The sequence below is a fragment of the Lissotriton vulgaris genome, chromosome 3_1 (genome assembly GCF_964263255.1).
Source record: "Lissotriton vulgaris chromosome 3_1, aLisVul1.2, whole genome shotgun sequence".
Lineage (NCBI taxonomy): Eukaryota > Metazoa > Chordata > Amphibia > Caudata > Salamandridae > Lissotriton > Lissotriton vulgaris.
The window spans coordinates 1,247,511,512-1,247,524,990 of NC_141689.1; the positions used below are offsets into that span (position 1 = coordinate 1,247,511,512).

The 13,479-nt window shown below is 49.8% G+C and overlaps 1 protein-coding gene across 2 annotated transcripts in view; it reads right to left on the reverse strand.

Annotated features, from left to right (window-relative positions):
- LOC147727740 (uncharacterized) overlaps positions 1-13,479 on the reverse strand; it is a 143,301-nt gene that overhangs the window by 23,293 nt on the left and 106,529 nt on the right. For both annotated transcript variants that reach the window (XM_086961743.1, XM_086961744.1), the window contains 2 exons: positions 5,217-5,321; positions 4,831-4,923 (listed from right to left, as the gene is read on the reverse strand). In XM_086961743.1, coding sequence (XP_086817869.1) covers positions 4,831-4,923; positions 5,217-5,321 — 198 coding nt within the window. The remainder of the gene's footprint in view (positions 1-4,830; positions 4,924-5,216; positions 5,322-13,479) is intronic.

A 13,479-nucleotide genomic window follows, 5' to 3' on the forward strand; every position in this document is an offset into this window, starting at 1 on the left:
CTCTGCCTGCCTGAAATTAGGTCTTGGCAAGCCACCAACACTCTGTCCATTTTACCCAGCTTCACTGTTTGTCAATATCCAAACAGAGCAATTTCAAAGATGATTGCCACCATGGACAGGGCGTTTGATTCGCTTAGCTGGATATATTTGTTCTCGCTCCTGCCCCGACTAAATCTAGGACCAGTTTTCGTGTCCTATGTGCTTTTGCTGTATACAGATCTGACGGCCTCCGTTCGCGTAGCGGGGGTGTCGTCCCCGAGCTTTGCCATAGGGAGGGGAACCAGGCAGGGCTGCCCCCTCTCGCCCTACTTATTCACCTTGGCCATGGAGCCGTTAGATGCATGGGTCCGAGTGGATGCGCAGATGCGGGGGTTTGAGTGGTAGCGCGGTCTGTCGGACAGAATCGCGCTCTATGCGGACGATGTCCTGTTCTTCTTAAGGGACCTTAATAGGTCGGGGCCCTGCTTACGTGCTTCTTACAAATTTTAAGCGAGACATCGGGCCTATATGTTAATCCGCGCAAATCTACCCTTTGGGTGCTGGGGGATGGCCCGGCGGTCGGAGACTGGGCATCGGCCCTTCAAACCGCGGTGGGAGGCATTAAATACCTTGGGGTGTTCCTGTCTGAGATCCCTGCTGTATCCTGGGAGTGCAATGTGGCGCCAGTTTGGGAGCGCACCCGGGCGGATATTAAAGTATGGTCCTGCATGCCACTGACAATCTATGGTAGATCGGCCATCTTTAAAATGGTGGCCCTGCCTAGACTACTTTATCAGTTGCAAAACCATCCTTATCCTATCTCACCCTCATGGTTTAAGCAAGTGGACTCGATTCTGGGACAATTCCTATGGATGGATGATGCGATCCGGGTGCCGCTACGCACATGCTTTCGATCGACGTATGGTGGGGGTTTGGCGGCCTCCGATGTTCGCTCATATTACCAAGCCTCGCATCTCCTCGTATTAAATGAGTGGTGGTACGGGGACAGGGGAGACCCGGCCTATGCACTGGAGCGGTTCCTTATGGAGCCCCACACGCTCCATACGTTGCTATATGCGACGCAAAGGTGCAGGGCACTGCCGTCAGCGACGCAGGTAGTATTCGCTGTTTGGAGGCAAGCCCTGCAGCGAATGGGGTGGTGGCAGACCTTGACTGAAGAAACTCCTCTCTGGCGAAATGGCCGTTTCCCCGATCTGGCAGCCCTTCGGGGCTTTGCGGGGTGGGACGATATCGGAATCTCTAGACTAAGAGATGTCATGGCGGGGACGTCGCTTAAGTCATTCCAGGACTTGGTTGCAGAATACCATATGCCCCGCACTCAGTTCTTCCGCTATTTACAATTCTGACATGCCATTGCCCCATATATAGAGGGATTGACATCTCTTCCTGAGTTTAGTCCGCTGGAGGCTCTGGTTTTTATGGGGGGAATTGAGACCAAAAAAATATCACGATTATATCAATCCCTGATTATACATTACTCTTCCGACTTGCAGAAACTGAAGGGGACCTGGGAGGCTGATGTAGGAGCATTAGAAGAGGAGGACTGGAATGAGGCGCTGGCAGGCCCCAGAGGAGCGGCCATTTCTGTCCGCCTTAGGCTGATCCAATTCAAATACTTGCACAGGGTATATTTCACTTGGCGGAGGCTGTGGCAGGCGGGCCTCATTGTATCCCCGATCTGTACTAGGTGTGGATGTGAGGAGGGTACTTTCTTTCACACAGTGTGGAGTTGTGGCCACTTGGACAGGTTCTGAAATGGGGTTTGGAATGGCTTAGATGAGGTCCTTGGATGGGTGCTCCCCCGCACGCCGCGCCTGGGACTGTTGCATGTGTTGGATGGAGTGGGGGGAAACCTCTACTACTCACAGTTGCCAAAAGAGATATAGCGCAGGCATGGAAGGACCCGAGGGCTCCGACGTTGGTGGCATGGAAGAGGGGGCTGGATTTTTGTATGGGGATGGAGAAGCCCATATTTCTTGCCCGGGGCTGCCCTCTGAAACATTATAAAATCTGGAAACGTTGGGCTGATTTTAGGGGCATTTGGCTCGAGCCATCCGCCAGAACAGGACCCGGTACTGGATGTTTGAGCGAGCTGTGCCAGTGGCTATGTGTACACAAATTGCTGACATTGTATGGAACCGTGCGGGGGGAGGGATCCGGGAGGGTTGGGGTCTGGGGGGTTGTTTGGGGGGGGGGCCGGAGGGAGGGTGGTTAATTGCATTCATTTTATATATTTTTTTTTATATAAAAGACATGATGGATTGCAATGCGGTATGTACATTTAAATGATTGGCAGTGGTCTCTGGGGAACAGAGCTCTGCGACTTCTATGTGATCTATCAATAAAATCTGTTTAAAAAAAAGAAGATGATTGCCAATGTCACAATGCATTGCCTTTCTGCAGGCAACTACATATCATCATTATTTTCTTTTTAAAAACACCTTTAAGCCACCTGCGCTCCAGTCCCCAAAACTTTCTCTGTTCCTTAGCTGTGGTGGTTTAAAAAAAATAAATAAATTTAAAAAAAGAACCTAAGGTGGACACCTTTTTTTGTCGAATTATCAACCAATTTCCCTACTCCATCTGACTGCTAAAGTTACTAAACACATGGTCAATTCACAATTGTCCTCTTACTTAGAAGACCAATCATTCCTACATACTCTGCATCCCGGCTTGTGGAAAAATGTCACTAATGAAACAGTACTTACAAAAGCCAAGAAGGTCTAGAATACTCTAACCCCGAAACTTTGATCTGAAAAATGTCTACTAAAGTTCTGCAAACTACTAAAAACACACCTTTTTTCCATCTGGTGTTAGAGACTGTTCTGTTCTTTCTGGCTTACTCAGTACAAGACAACATTTTCTGGGGTAACCACGGTCTTTATAAAATGTGGAATCAATAAATAAAGCTGGATGACTCCTTCAAATAGAATATAACACTGTTTTTATATGGTATAATTCCTAATTTAAAAAAACATATCTTAGTGGAAAATGTGCATCTGGCTTGTGTTGTTCAGGGAAACGAATTCTACCTTCAATGGAGCATGGCCCGTCAGTGCAGGGAGACATAAGTGGACTCTAAAGAGATGCTGAACTAATCAACCATCAAATATCTCTAGAAGGGTGAGAATGAATTTAGCCTTGATGATGTTGAGAACGCGTATTTGCAAGATTGATATAGCAGTGCGAAACAAACGGCACAGTGCGAAGTGCAATGAGTTTGCTCTGGTTTCAAAAAGGATAATTATTGTCGGTGACTACCAGTCTCATTAAAATAGACCACAGAGTATTCGTAAATTGCAACCTGCTCACATTTTATATTATTAAAGGGCAAGGGTGGAGCTGATTTACTGGACAACAGTTTGAAAAAAAGGGGTTGAGTGTTTCCTTTTGCCGTGTTTTCTAGCTCCTGATTAAGGGTTTGAGTGTAGAGTTTAACTTCAACATCATTTAGTGGTATCCAGTGACAGTGTGCCAAATCTTTTAGTACGCCTTTCATGTGCAAGGGATATAAATACACCCCTTCTCCAAAACTAAGAAGTGTCATTAAATTGAAAGCTATTCCTGAAAACTGGGCAAGCTGATTAGCCCAGAATTTGGCACTGTCCTTGGATAAGGCAGTCATTAGGCCAACCGGTCCAGAGGTCCTATTTAATCTACTTGCCTTAATTACCACTTCTTCCTGTTTTGGAAAAGCCCAGTTGGCAAACTTCCCCAGATGTCTGAATACTTCTTGCAATGCTAGCTTACTCCGGAGACCTGGATCAATTTACGTCTTGTACTAAAGATCCTATGTATCAGCAAATTTGGAGTAGATGTTCAAATGTAAATAGACTAAGTTCTTGAGATAAATGTGTTAACCCAACTATCAGTATATCAATAAGTGTAATTTTTAACTAAAACCACATTCATTCAGAATTAGCAAAAATTTGGTACAGATTTTTCAGCAAGTAAACGACTTTTCTATTACTTCTTATGGAGTGGAATGTTTGATGGAAAAGACTATGGGCATCATTACGATGCCGGGTGATCGGACCACCACCCGCCACTGCGGAGGTCAGGAGACCGCCCGACAATCATGCTGGGGGTCGGAAAGTGCTCCTTATCACGGCGGCAAGGCTGTGGCCAAGGAAAAGGGCTGCAGCACAAGCCTCTGTGATAAGGAGCACCTCCTACATGTTCATGGACCGTATGCCATGCACAATGTTGTGCATGGCACACCGTGCATGGAGGTGAGTGGGAGCACTGCATGTGCCCCCAGGGCCACGATGAATGGGGGGCCTACTAATTCTATTTCGGACAGCCTTTTTATGGTGTCTTCCTAACATGAACAGGTTGTCGGAAAGGGATACTATAATCCCGACGACAGTGCCTGCCCCAGCACTGCCGCCATTCGGGAATACGATTCTAACCGCCGCCCCGTCGGGGTCACTGATCCTGGTGAAGGAGGTGGTCTTCCCTGACTGCTATCGTAATAACAATCAAAACAATCCCAGCAACTCATTTATCAGTCTTCCCCAATTTCAGCAAAGATTTTCAAAGTGAATGAAGACAACATTTTATTTGCAAATATGAAATGGCAAAGGTAAGAATGGTTAAACTTACAGGTATCCAATGAAAACACAGAAAATTGATATTTTCTGATGTATATGCCCTGTTGAACTTCGACCCTAATACTGCATTTTACACACAAATTTTGGCATTGTTTCACAAACTAACAAAGGTTGGAAGCGCAACACAATTTCAAATGACGAACATCTTTGGGGCATTTCTAACTTGATACATATTTAGTTAGTCTCTCCGAACATCAAAGAGGAATTTGTGACTTACCATGCCCAAGAGTATTTCTATTTTCTTCACCTTCTTCATCACAGTCATCCATTATCATCAACACTGACTCAGATATGTGTGAGGGTGACCCTTCTGGACAAGACAGAAATGAACAATTTCTAAATGCTAACAATGTGGTACTTGTTTTGAAACTTCAAAATTGAAACGCCCGAGCTTCTTGCTAGGGCCGGTTTCGGTCAATTGTGTTACAGCGGGCAGATTTTGCTGGCTCCAGGTAACAAAAACGGCCCCCCGGGGCCCATAACCGGCCCCCACCCAGGCTGACCACCGGGGAAATGCCCAGTGCCCGCTTGCGCCAGTCCAGCCCTGTCTAAGGGTTATTACGTTGGAGTAAGATAGTATTCAGAAAGTGTAACTTTACTCACCTGTAGAACAATTAATGTTTTCTCTTCCCTCATACTCCTGATGGAACACAGGATACAATTCATGCTCTTCTTTTATGTTCAGGGTATTTATCCCTTCATCATGCCCTGTATTAACAAAAGCATACAAATATAAGTCAAGAACATCTGTAAAGCATGAAAATCTGCAGATAAAGATAACCACTGAAAGCGAGTCTTTTGATTGCAAACATTGTGAATTTGAGTATTTAATTTGAATGGATACTACAAGTCACTGATGCATGCACCATAGTACTGGGGGGCCTCTTTTACCTCTTCATATTTCCTTTTCTGTTTGTCTCTGACTTTTATGCCACATGCAGATCAGAACATTTATTTGAGCTCTGGTAATAACAGCATTCCCATTGTTTGTCACTTACATGGTTCAAAATATTGGAGAGTATCATGGATATACTATGTAGTATTAAGTAGTCTAACATAGTGCTATGAGGTGAATTAAAGTCACTGCTTCTTCTCATTGTGGTCTACAATTAGGGTGTATAGTAGAACATGCAAAACTTCATATAGTTTTTCTGTCTCTCCCAACTTTGCTGGTTCTGCTAACCAAGGATAGGCGGAAGATTTGGACTGATGCTCAGAGGATCAATCACACCAGGTTTAAGCAGACACATACTCGAAATGAGAGAGTTGATAACCATTCACTTGCTACTACTGGTTTTACTCTCTTCTTAGGTTTTAGTCTATGTAAAAAATCAGATGGCCAAAACCCAAATGAATTACAGAGTGAATGGAGGAAAGCTGAGGATCCATTTCTCAGTAATAGTGGTGCAGGACATTTGCTGCAGGGTAGAGGTACATCTCCAATTTTTAATGCAACTTTCCATGTCGAAAGTGAGCATGGACCATTTCAACTAAATATTGTCCTCATCTGGGGGCGTGGTGTCGCTGAGCAGCAATATGGCCGCCTTGTGAGTGTGCTCTGCCAGCCGAGACTAAATCTGTCAGTAATCTGCAAATTAGTGGGACCAACGACGCCAGGAAATATAAACCTGGTGTTCCTGACGACACAGAGCACACATCAGCGCTGTTTGAGAGAGTGTGGAAGCTCTGTATGATCCCTGGGCTGGCAACCGGGGGCAGACCTGCCGGTGCTCGCCGGACAGCGTGGCCTGCTGGGCGCTCATGCTGATCTGGGACGCTGGGAGCCCGCGAATCAGGTGGAGGCGACGCGGGGGTCTGCTGGCACCCTGAGTAAATCTGGCTTGGTGCGGAGCGCCGGTAGCTGTGAACGCCCCTGGGACAGATGCCCGAAAGGCCCAGACCCACCATTTTGGAGACGGAGCTTGGAGAAACAGGTATACGGTGTCGCCTGTGTGGCGGCTCCAGTGCCGGCGCCGGGGAGATCTAGAGAAGCTTCGGGCCAACAGGCATAGCATCTGTAGCTGGAGATACCCTGATAACGGTGCCCGGAACACAAGGAGAGGTGAGGTGTCGGGTGGGAGAAACGTACTACTGGGGGCTCTCATTATTGCATCGCCTGGCCCCCAGTGTGTGGGAGAGTGCGGAACATCACTAGCGGTGCGCCAGGCCATAGAGGATACAGCCGCACCTGGGCTCCTGTCAAAGGCTGAAGCGAGATGTGCTTGGACGCGCGACGGAGCACATGATTTAGGACTTACTCTCCTGCGGCCTGCAGCCCTGTCGGTGTGGTGTTCTAGACTTCACGCTGCCCTGCTAGGGCCTATTCTGAACGAGGGCATGCCGCGGAGGGCACCCCTCTTGGGCTCACAGCTTTTAGATATCACGGTCTCGCTGAGACGATCACCTGGGGGTCCGCGACTTTACACGTCCGAAACTGGCCTGGGAAATGCCCTGCAATGGGGGAGCAGAGGGACCCATGAATTGATGGCCCATGGGGGCGTCGAGAGGCTTTGTCGAGCCCATAGGACTGTGCGCAACAACCCATTGTTACAGGGAGAAATAGAGGCGCCCGTGGTGCATTGCTGAGATTACAGTGGACGCTCTCGGTGCGGAGCGAACAAATTCAGACCTTCTAATGCCTACTGAGGCTCCTGAGCATATAGAGGCCCCACAGTGCAGCCGTTAACACGAGTACTGCTGACCCCTGGGACTCGGACACGTGTGACTGGCAACTGGACTGCCGGGAGCACTCTGCGCTCCGTCAAAGTGGAGCAGATTACCTAAATTCCATACTGTACTTACGGCCTGCGTCAGGGCATGAGCATGGGCAACACAATGGCAAGCAAGCAAAACTGTACTTTGAGAACAAGAGGCTAACAAGGCAAATGGACTCTGAAACAGAAAGTGAGGGAGATAACCCTGTCACAACCAGCACTTCCGACGCACATGATTTCCAAGTCGAGGCGAAAGAACAACTACTACAGATGGACAGAGTCATTACGCTGATCCACCCAGTCCGATCCTGGCCCGGTTGTTGAATTATCGGGATGTAGTACTGCGCCTGGCCAGAGAACATGGGACTATCCAACATAAAGGTAATAATGTCTCCTTTTTCCCTGATATCACACCCACAGCACAAGCAGCACGTTGAGAGTTTGTGCCTGTCAAGGAACTGCTCCTGCAAGCAGAGATACCCTATGCACTACTCTACCCGGCTAAATTAAAAGTCTTTCATGCGAAGGAGGAGCTTCGCGTCGAGCAAGATGGCCGCATAGGACCTCAGCTCCCCGTAGCTAGTCCCCCCGGCTCAATGATCCTGTTATTTCTCCTGTGAATGGAGTGTGCTTCCTGATTTCCGAGCCCCTGCTGACGCCCTGGCTGTTACTCCGGTCCGGCTGCGGTGACGGGGACCGGAGCTGTGAGGAGGGAAAGTTGTGGCCTGAGGACCGGACGAGCCCGGGGACCCGAGTGACACTGGTGGCCGGGAACCGATTCAACAACAGCGGCGCTGGCGACCGGAAGTGCCTGGACCAGCCCGCTTGGAGAGGCTGCACTGGGATTTACTGCTGACAGGAGCGGCCGCCCGCTGAGGGACGCTGCATCGGCCCTGACTTGTGACTCCAGTCCCGCTGTGAAAATGGGGACCGGAGCAAAACAATTGCATAGCGGTGCCCGGGAGCGGAGGGGATGAGCTGCGAATTGAAGCCGGCATTGAAGTGACAGTGGACGCACCGTGGGGCAAGCGGCCGAGAATCTCCGCATCGGAAGCAGTGGGGGACTGCCTGTGATCGGCTGGGTCGTGGATGCTGGTGCTACATGTTCCCCTCCACCCCCACCCCGCCGGTGCTCAATAAAACACGTCTGGAGCAGCGCAGATACCGGCAGGGTTTGGCATGTGCCGGTTTGTTTTGAAGCGCGGGTTGGGAGTGGTTTTGACGGCAGGACTTTTCATCGGTGCCGTTGGGGCTCAGGGGGGCTTGATTGCCTCAACTGAGACGTTGGACCGTGGAACGGGGTCGGAGAGTCCCCGCGGCCCCATGATTCTGGATGACCAGTAGATATCAAACGGCTGGAGAGTCTGGCTCCTATGGGGACCTCGGCGACTGCCCCCTGGGCTACATCAGCTACCCTGTGTGAGGGCCGCCTGGGAGCTGGCCTGTCAGGGCTCTGAAGTCGTGTGGGTAGAGGCCCTGCACGACCCTGCCTTGGTGGAGCGGACGGCGGTACTTGTGGCCACATTATTGCCCCTGCCGGTGCAGAGGCAAGACAGCGGTGGACACCGGGGCAGATGCGGGAACTGAATCTTGTTGTTGACTTGATCAGGTGCGAGGCCGGCCTCCTTAATAACGTTGGACAGGGCGCCAGGTGTTCGCTGCAGCCCCGGGCCTTATCAACACCTTGAATTGCTGGAATTTGCGGGGGTACTGGAGCGACGAGTCTCACCAAGGAGTCCTTAACATGGCGGCCAGGGGAGATCCGGGTGGGTCACAGCCCAAGTTCTCGAGAGGGGCTAAACCGGTCCAATCCAACAAACTGGACAGGTATACCATGCGTAAGGGTTCTCCGGTGGAAATAAAAAGGGCTCAACCGTTGACAGGGGATTCTTCGGACGTGCCAGCAGAACTTACACTGTCGGATGTGATGGCGGCCATCGAGGGAGTGCAGGCTTCGTTGGGGCATATGAAGGGGTCTCTTGATGCTAAACTGGATACAGTCACGATAGAGGTCAATCTTATTCGGGCAGACCTCGCAAAAGCGAATGAGAAAGTCAAATCCTTGGACATAAAGACCACTAGCCTGGTAGACGATATGACGCAACTGCAGCAGGAGGTACGTGATCTTAAGTCCTCCCGGGTTTTGATGAATAGGAAGCTAGACGATTTTGAAGGGAGGGCCAGACGGAATAATATACGTATCCTTGGGGTCCCTAAAAAGGCGGAAGATCCGGCCCCGGACCTATTTGTAGAGGACGTTATACTCAATCATCTTAAACCCAAGGGGCTGGGGAATTTCTTTACTGTCGAGCGAGCTCAAAGAGTCCCTGGGAGTAGACCCAAGCCCGGTGCCCCTCCCCGCCCGATGTTTGCGAGGGTCCTGAACTTTCAAGACCCGGATGCGATACTGCAGGCGGCCCGCGCAAAGGGACCCCTCCAATATGAAAATGCCTCGCTCTCCTGACACACAACTTGTGCAGAAGCAATGTCAAAGTTTCCTGCCAGTGAAGAAGAAACTGAGGGCCAAGAGCTTGCGATATGGAATGATGTTCCCGGCGAGATTGAGAGTGGAGACGAAGGGGAAGACCTGGTTCTTCGATAATCCTGAGGTTGCGGCAGACTGGATCGATTGTTTTCACCCCACTGAGCCAGAAGAACATGATCAGAGAGTAGGGGAAGATCAGTAGGTGGGCAAGTGAGAATGGAGGGTGGAAATGAGACACTGAGACAATGATTGTTCGGGAGACTTTCCCCATTGAGCTATAGCAATATTAATGTGGGGCGGTGGAGATCGGGGGGGGGGGGGGTAACTTGGGAAAACTGGATTAATGTTTGACTTGGAGCTGGGGGGGGGGGGGGTATTACACGATTCTCCTCCCCGTTACTATATTTAGTTAGAGAGTTGATTTCGAGTGAGGGGCGACAGGCACACTGCCAGTTGAGGATGGGCGTAAGCCACAAGCAGGGGTGCAGGGAGGGATCCAGGGTTCGGGAAGTTTGCATGGTTTGGGGGATTGGTTGAGTTTTGTTGTTTTTTGCATCCGGTGACAGTATTGCAACTAGACGCTAGCAGTGTGGGGTAAATGTCATGTACTAGTCAGGGATCAGGGATACGGGTGTTAAGCTGGAATGTTGATGGTCTGGGTGACAAGATAAAGAGAGGTATGGTGAATCAACTAATCAGAAGACACTCCTCAGAAGTCTTACTGCTGCAAGAGACACATCTTGTTGGAAATCGTTGCATGGCCCTCCATAGAGGGGGATATAAACTTGTGGTACATGCTGGGTTTACGTCGGGATCTAGAGGGGTTGGTATCCTAACGAAGAATTCCTTTCCGTTGGACATTCAAGCTACTTGGTCAGACCAGAGAGGTAGATATGTGGGTGTCTCGGGGTGACTGGGGGGTAGAACGGTTACTTTCTGTCAATCTATGTACCACCCGGCCTCCAGTCCGATACTTTTAGAGATTTAAGTGCCGTTTTTCTGACACTGCCCGCCACGGGCTCTCCCCACATGGCAGAGATGGCTTGCTGATTTCCTTGAAACACTGGGGTTGGCCGATAGTTGGAGGATACGCAATCCGCACCAGAAATATTTTACTCATGTATCTGCCGCACATAATAGTATGTCAAGGTTGGACTACATATTGATACCAGCTGCTCTGGCGGGTACACTTAGAGAAGCGCAATACCTTGGCAGAGGCATTTCAGACCATTCTCCGGTGTGGTTTAAGGTTGAGGTGGGGCAACCAGCGGTGGGAAGAGCAGCTCCTATTGCGGCGTGGCACCTGAAAGACCCGGCCACTAGAAAGGAGATATTCCAGGTTTCGGAGCGTTATTTCCAAGAGAACGTGGGCACGGTCGACTCGGCACAGTCAGTTTGGGAGGCTTATAAAGTGGTGCGGAGGGGTGAGGTACTTTCCTTAGTTACAGGTAAGAAAAAGGAACGCCAGGCAGAATTGACTAGGGTGAAGGCGGAAGTGATAACGTTAGAGAAGCGAGTAGCTGGATCTGCTGATCCGGGTGCTCAACACTCGCTGAAGTTAAAACAAGAGGAATATCAAAACCTTTCCAGGGAGCGAGCAATTTCCCATGACCGTGCCCTGCAAAGTCGGGTTTATGAACATGGGGTCAAGCCCGGCAAGCTGATTGCTTGGTTGGAACGTGGGGAGTGGGCCTCTAGGTTAGTGCAGGAGATAGAGGGGTCAGGATCCGATAGAGTCACAGACCCGCAGGCAGTGGCGGATGTCTTTTCTGACTATTTTAAGGAAGTGTATGCCTCAGTGGGAGGATTCACGGAGGCTGACAATGGTGAACTGCTCAAAGATATCGGCATGCCGAGTCTTTCAGAAGACAATAGGAACTATCTAGACTCCTCTTTCACAGATGATGAAGTTGCACAGGCGATTAGAGGCAAAAAATCTGGGAAAGCAACGGGTCCAAATGGAGTTCCGATAGAGCTCTACAAACCAGGTTGGTCAAGGTCATAACAACCCTGGTGCATCCCGACCAATCCGGCTTTATGCCACGTCGAAACTCGGCCCTGAACCTGCGAAGACTACATGAGATCCTGGGTGGCTCCCTCCCTAAAGATACTGGAGCCAGCTGTCTTGGTGTCCTTAGATGCCACTATGGCATTCAATAGGGTCGAATGGGCCTACTTGTTTGCAGTATTGGCCAAATTAGGCTTTGGTTCGGGATTTATCGGATGGGTTAGACTGCTCTATGCCGCTCCCCTCGCCAGGGTGATAGTCAATAATTGTAAGTCTGCTGCTTTTTCCCTCAGAAGAGGAACAAGACAGGGGTGTCCGCTGTCCCCGCTCCTCTTCGCACTGGCGCTGGAGCCTCTGGCGGCCTGGGTCAGGTGGGACCGGTCAATACGTGGCTTGCGGTGGACGCCTGAATGGGAGGATAACATTTTGCTTTATGCGGACGATATTCTGTTGTACCTCACCAACCCCAGAGTGTCATTAAGTAATTTTTTAGATGTCCTCGCTATATTTGGCAGGTATTCCGGGTTTGTCACTAACTGGTCAAAGTCGGTATTGTTCGTTTTGTCAGGGTCTCCGCCTGTGATTCCGCAATCGTGCACGATAAGGGTTGGACTGGTGGGATTTACCTATCTTGGTATATATGTGTCCTTAGACCCAAAGATGAGGTACACTAATAATCTGAGGCCCCCCTTGAACCGATTTCGGAAGGAGGTGGAACGATGGAAAGCTCTCCCTCTCTTGATACTTGGGAGAGCGGTATTATTTAAGATGATGGCATTACCCCAGTTCCTATATATGCTCCAAAACACAATGGATCCGGTGCCACTGTCCTATTTTAAGGAGATTGAGGCACTTCAGCGACAGCTCCTCTGGGGCGGCAGGCCACGTATAGCCTTTAATAAGTTAACCCTCCCGTGGTATGATGGGGGCATCGGTCTCCCAGACTTGAGGAAATATTACTGGGCCTCACACCTTGCGGCGGTGAACCACATGGTCTATGGTTCCCCCGGAGATCCAGGCTATGCTATGGATCGTTGGCAGGCACCAGGTGGCGATATTCTTAAAGCCTTGTAAGCTAGACCCGGGAGATTCACATTGGCAGGCCCGACAGCACACGCTGTACATGTTTGACACGCGGCTACCAGAAGTCTGGGATGGGAGGGAAAATTGACGTTGGCCACCCCACTATTCTGTTCGGAGAAGCTTGGGAGCTTGTGGAAGACTAAAGCGTTTGATAAGAGGGACCTCATTGGAACCAGACAGATTAACTCCTTCGCGCTCATGACGAGCTCAGCTCGTCATGATGTACACCTCCATACACTCATGACGAGCTCAGCTCGTCATGAACAATGGGATTCAAGATAAATCAGCACAGGAGGAAAATAACACTAGCATCGATGGTGTTAAGGATATATGGAGGAAAGACGGTGTGTTGGCGTTTGAATCTTTACAGAAGCAATACAGTTTGAATGCTACTGAACACTTTCGGTACAGGTAGGTTAGACACGCACTCCTTGCTCACGTGCCCGGAGGATCATAACTTCCGGAGGCTTCTCCTCTTGAAGACCGTGTGCTAGATGGTCACATGCCAGAGAGGACTATCTTCCTGATCTATAGGAAGCTTATAAATAAAATGGAGGACCCTTTGGGAAGTATTAG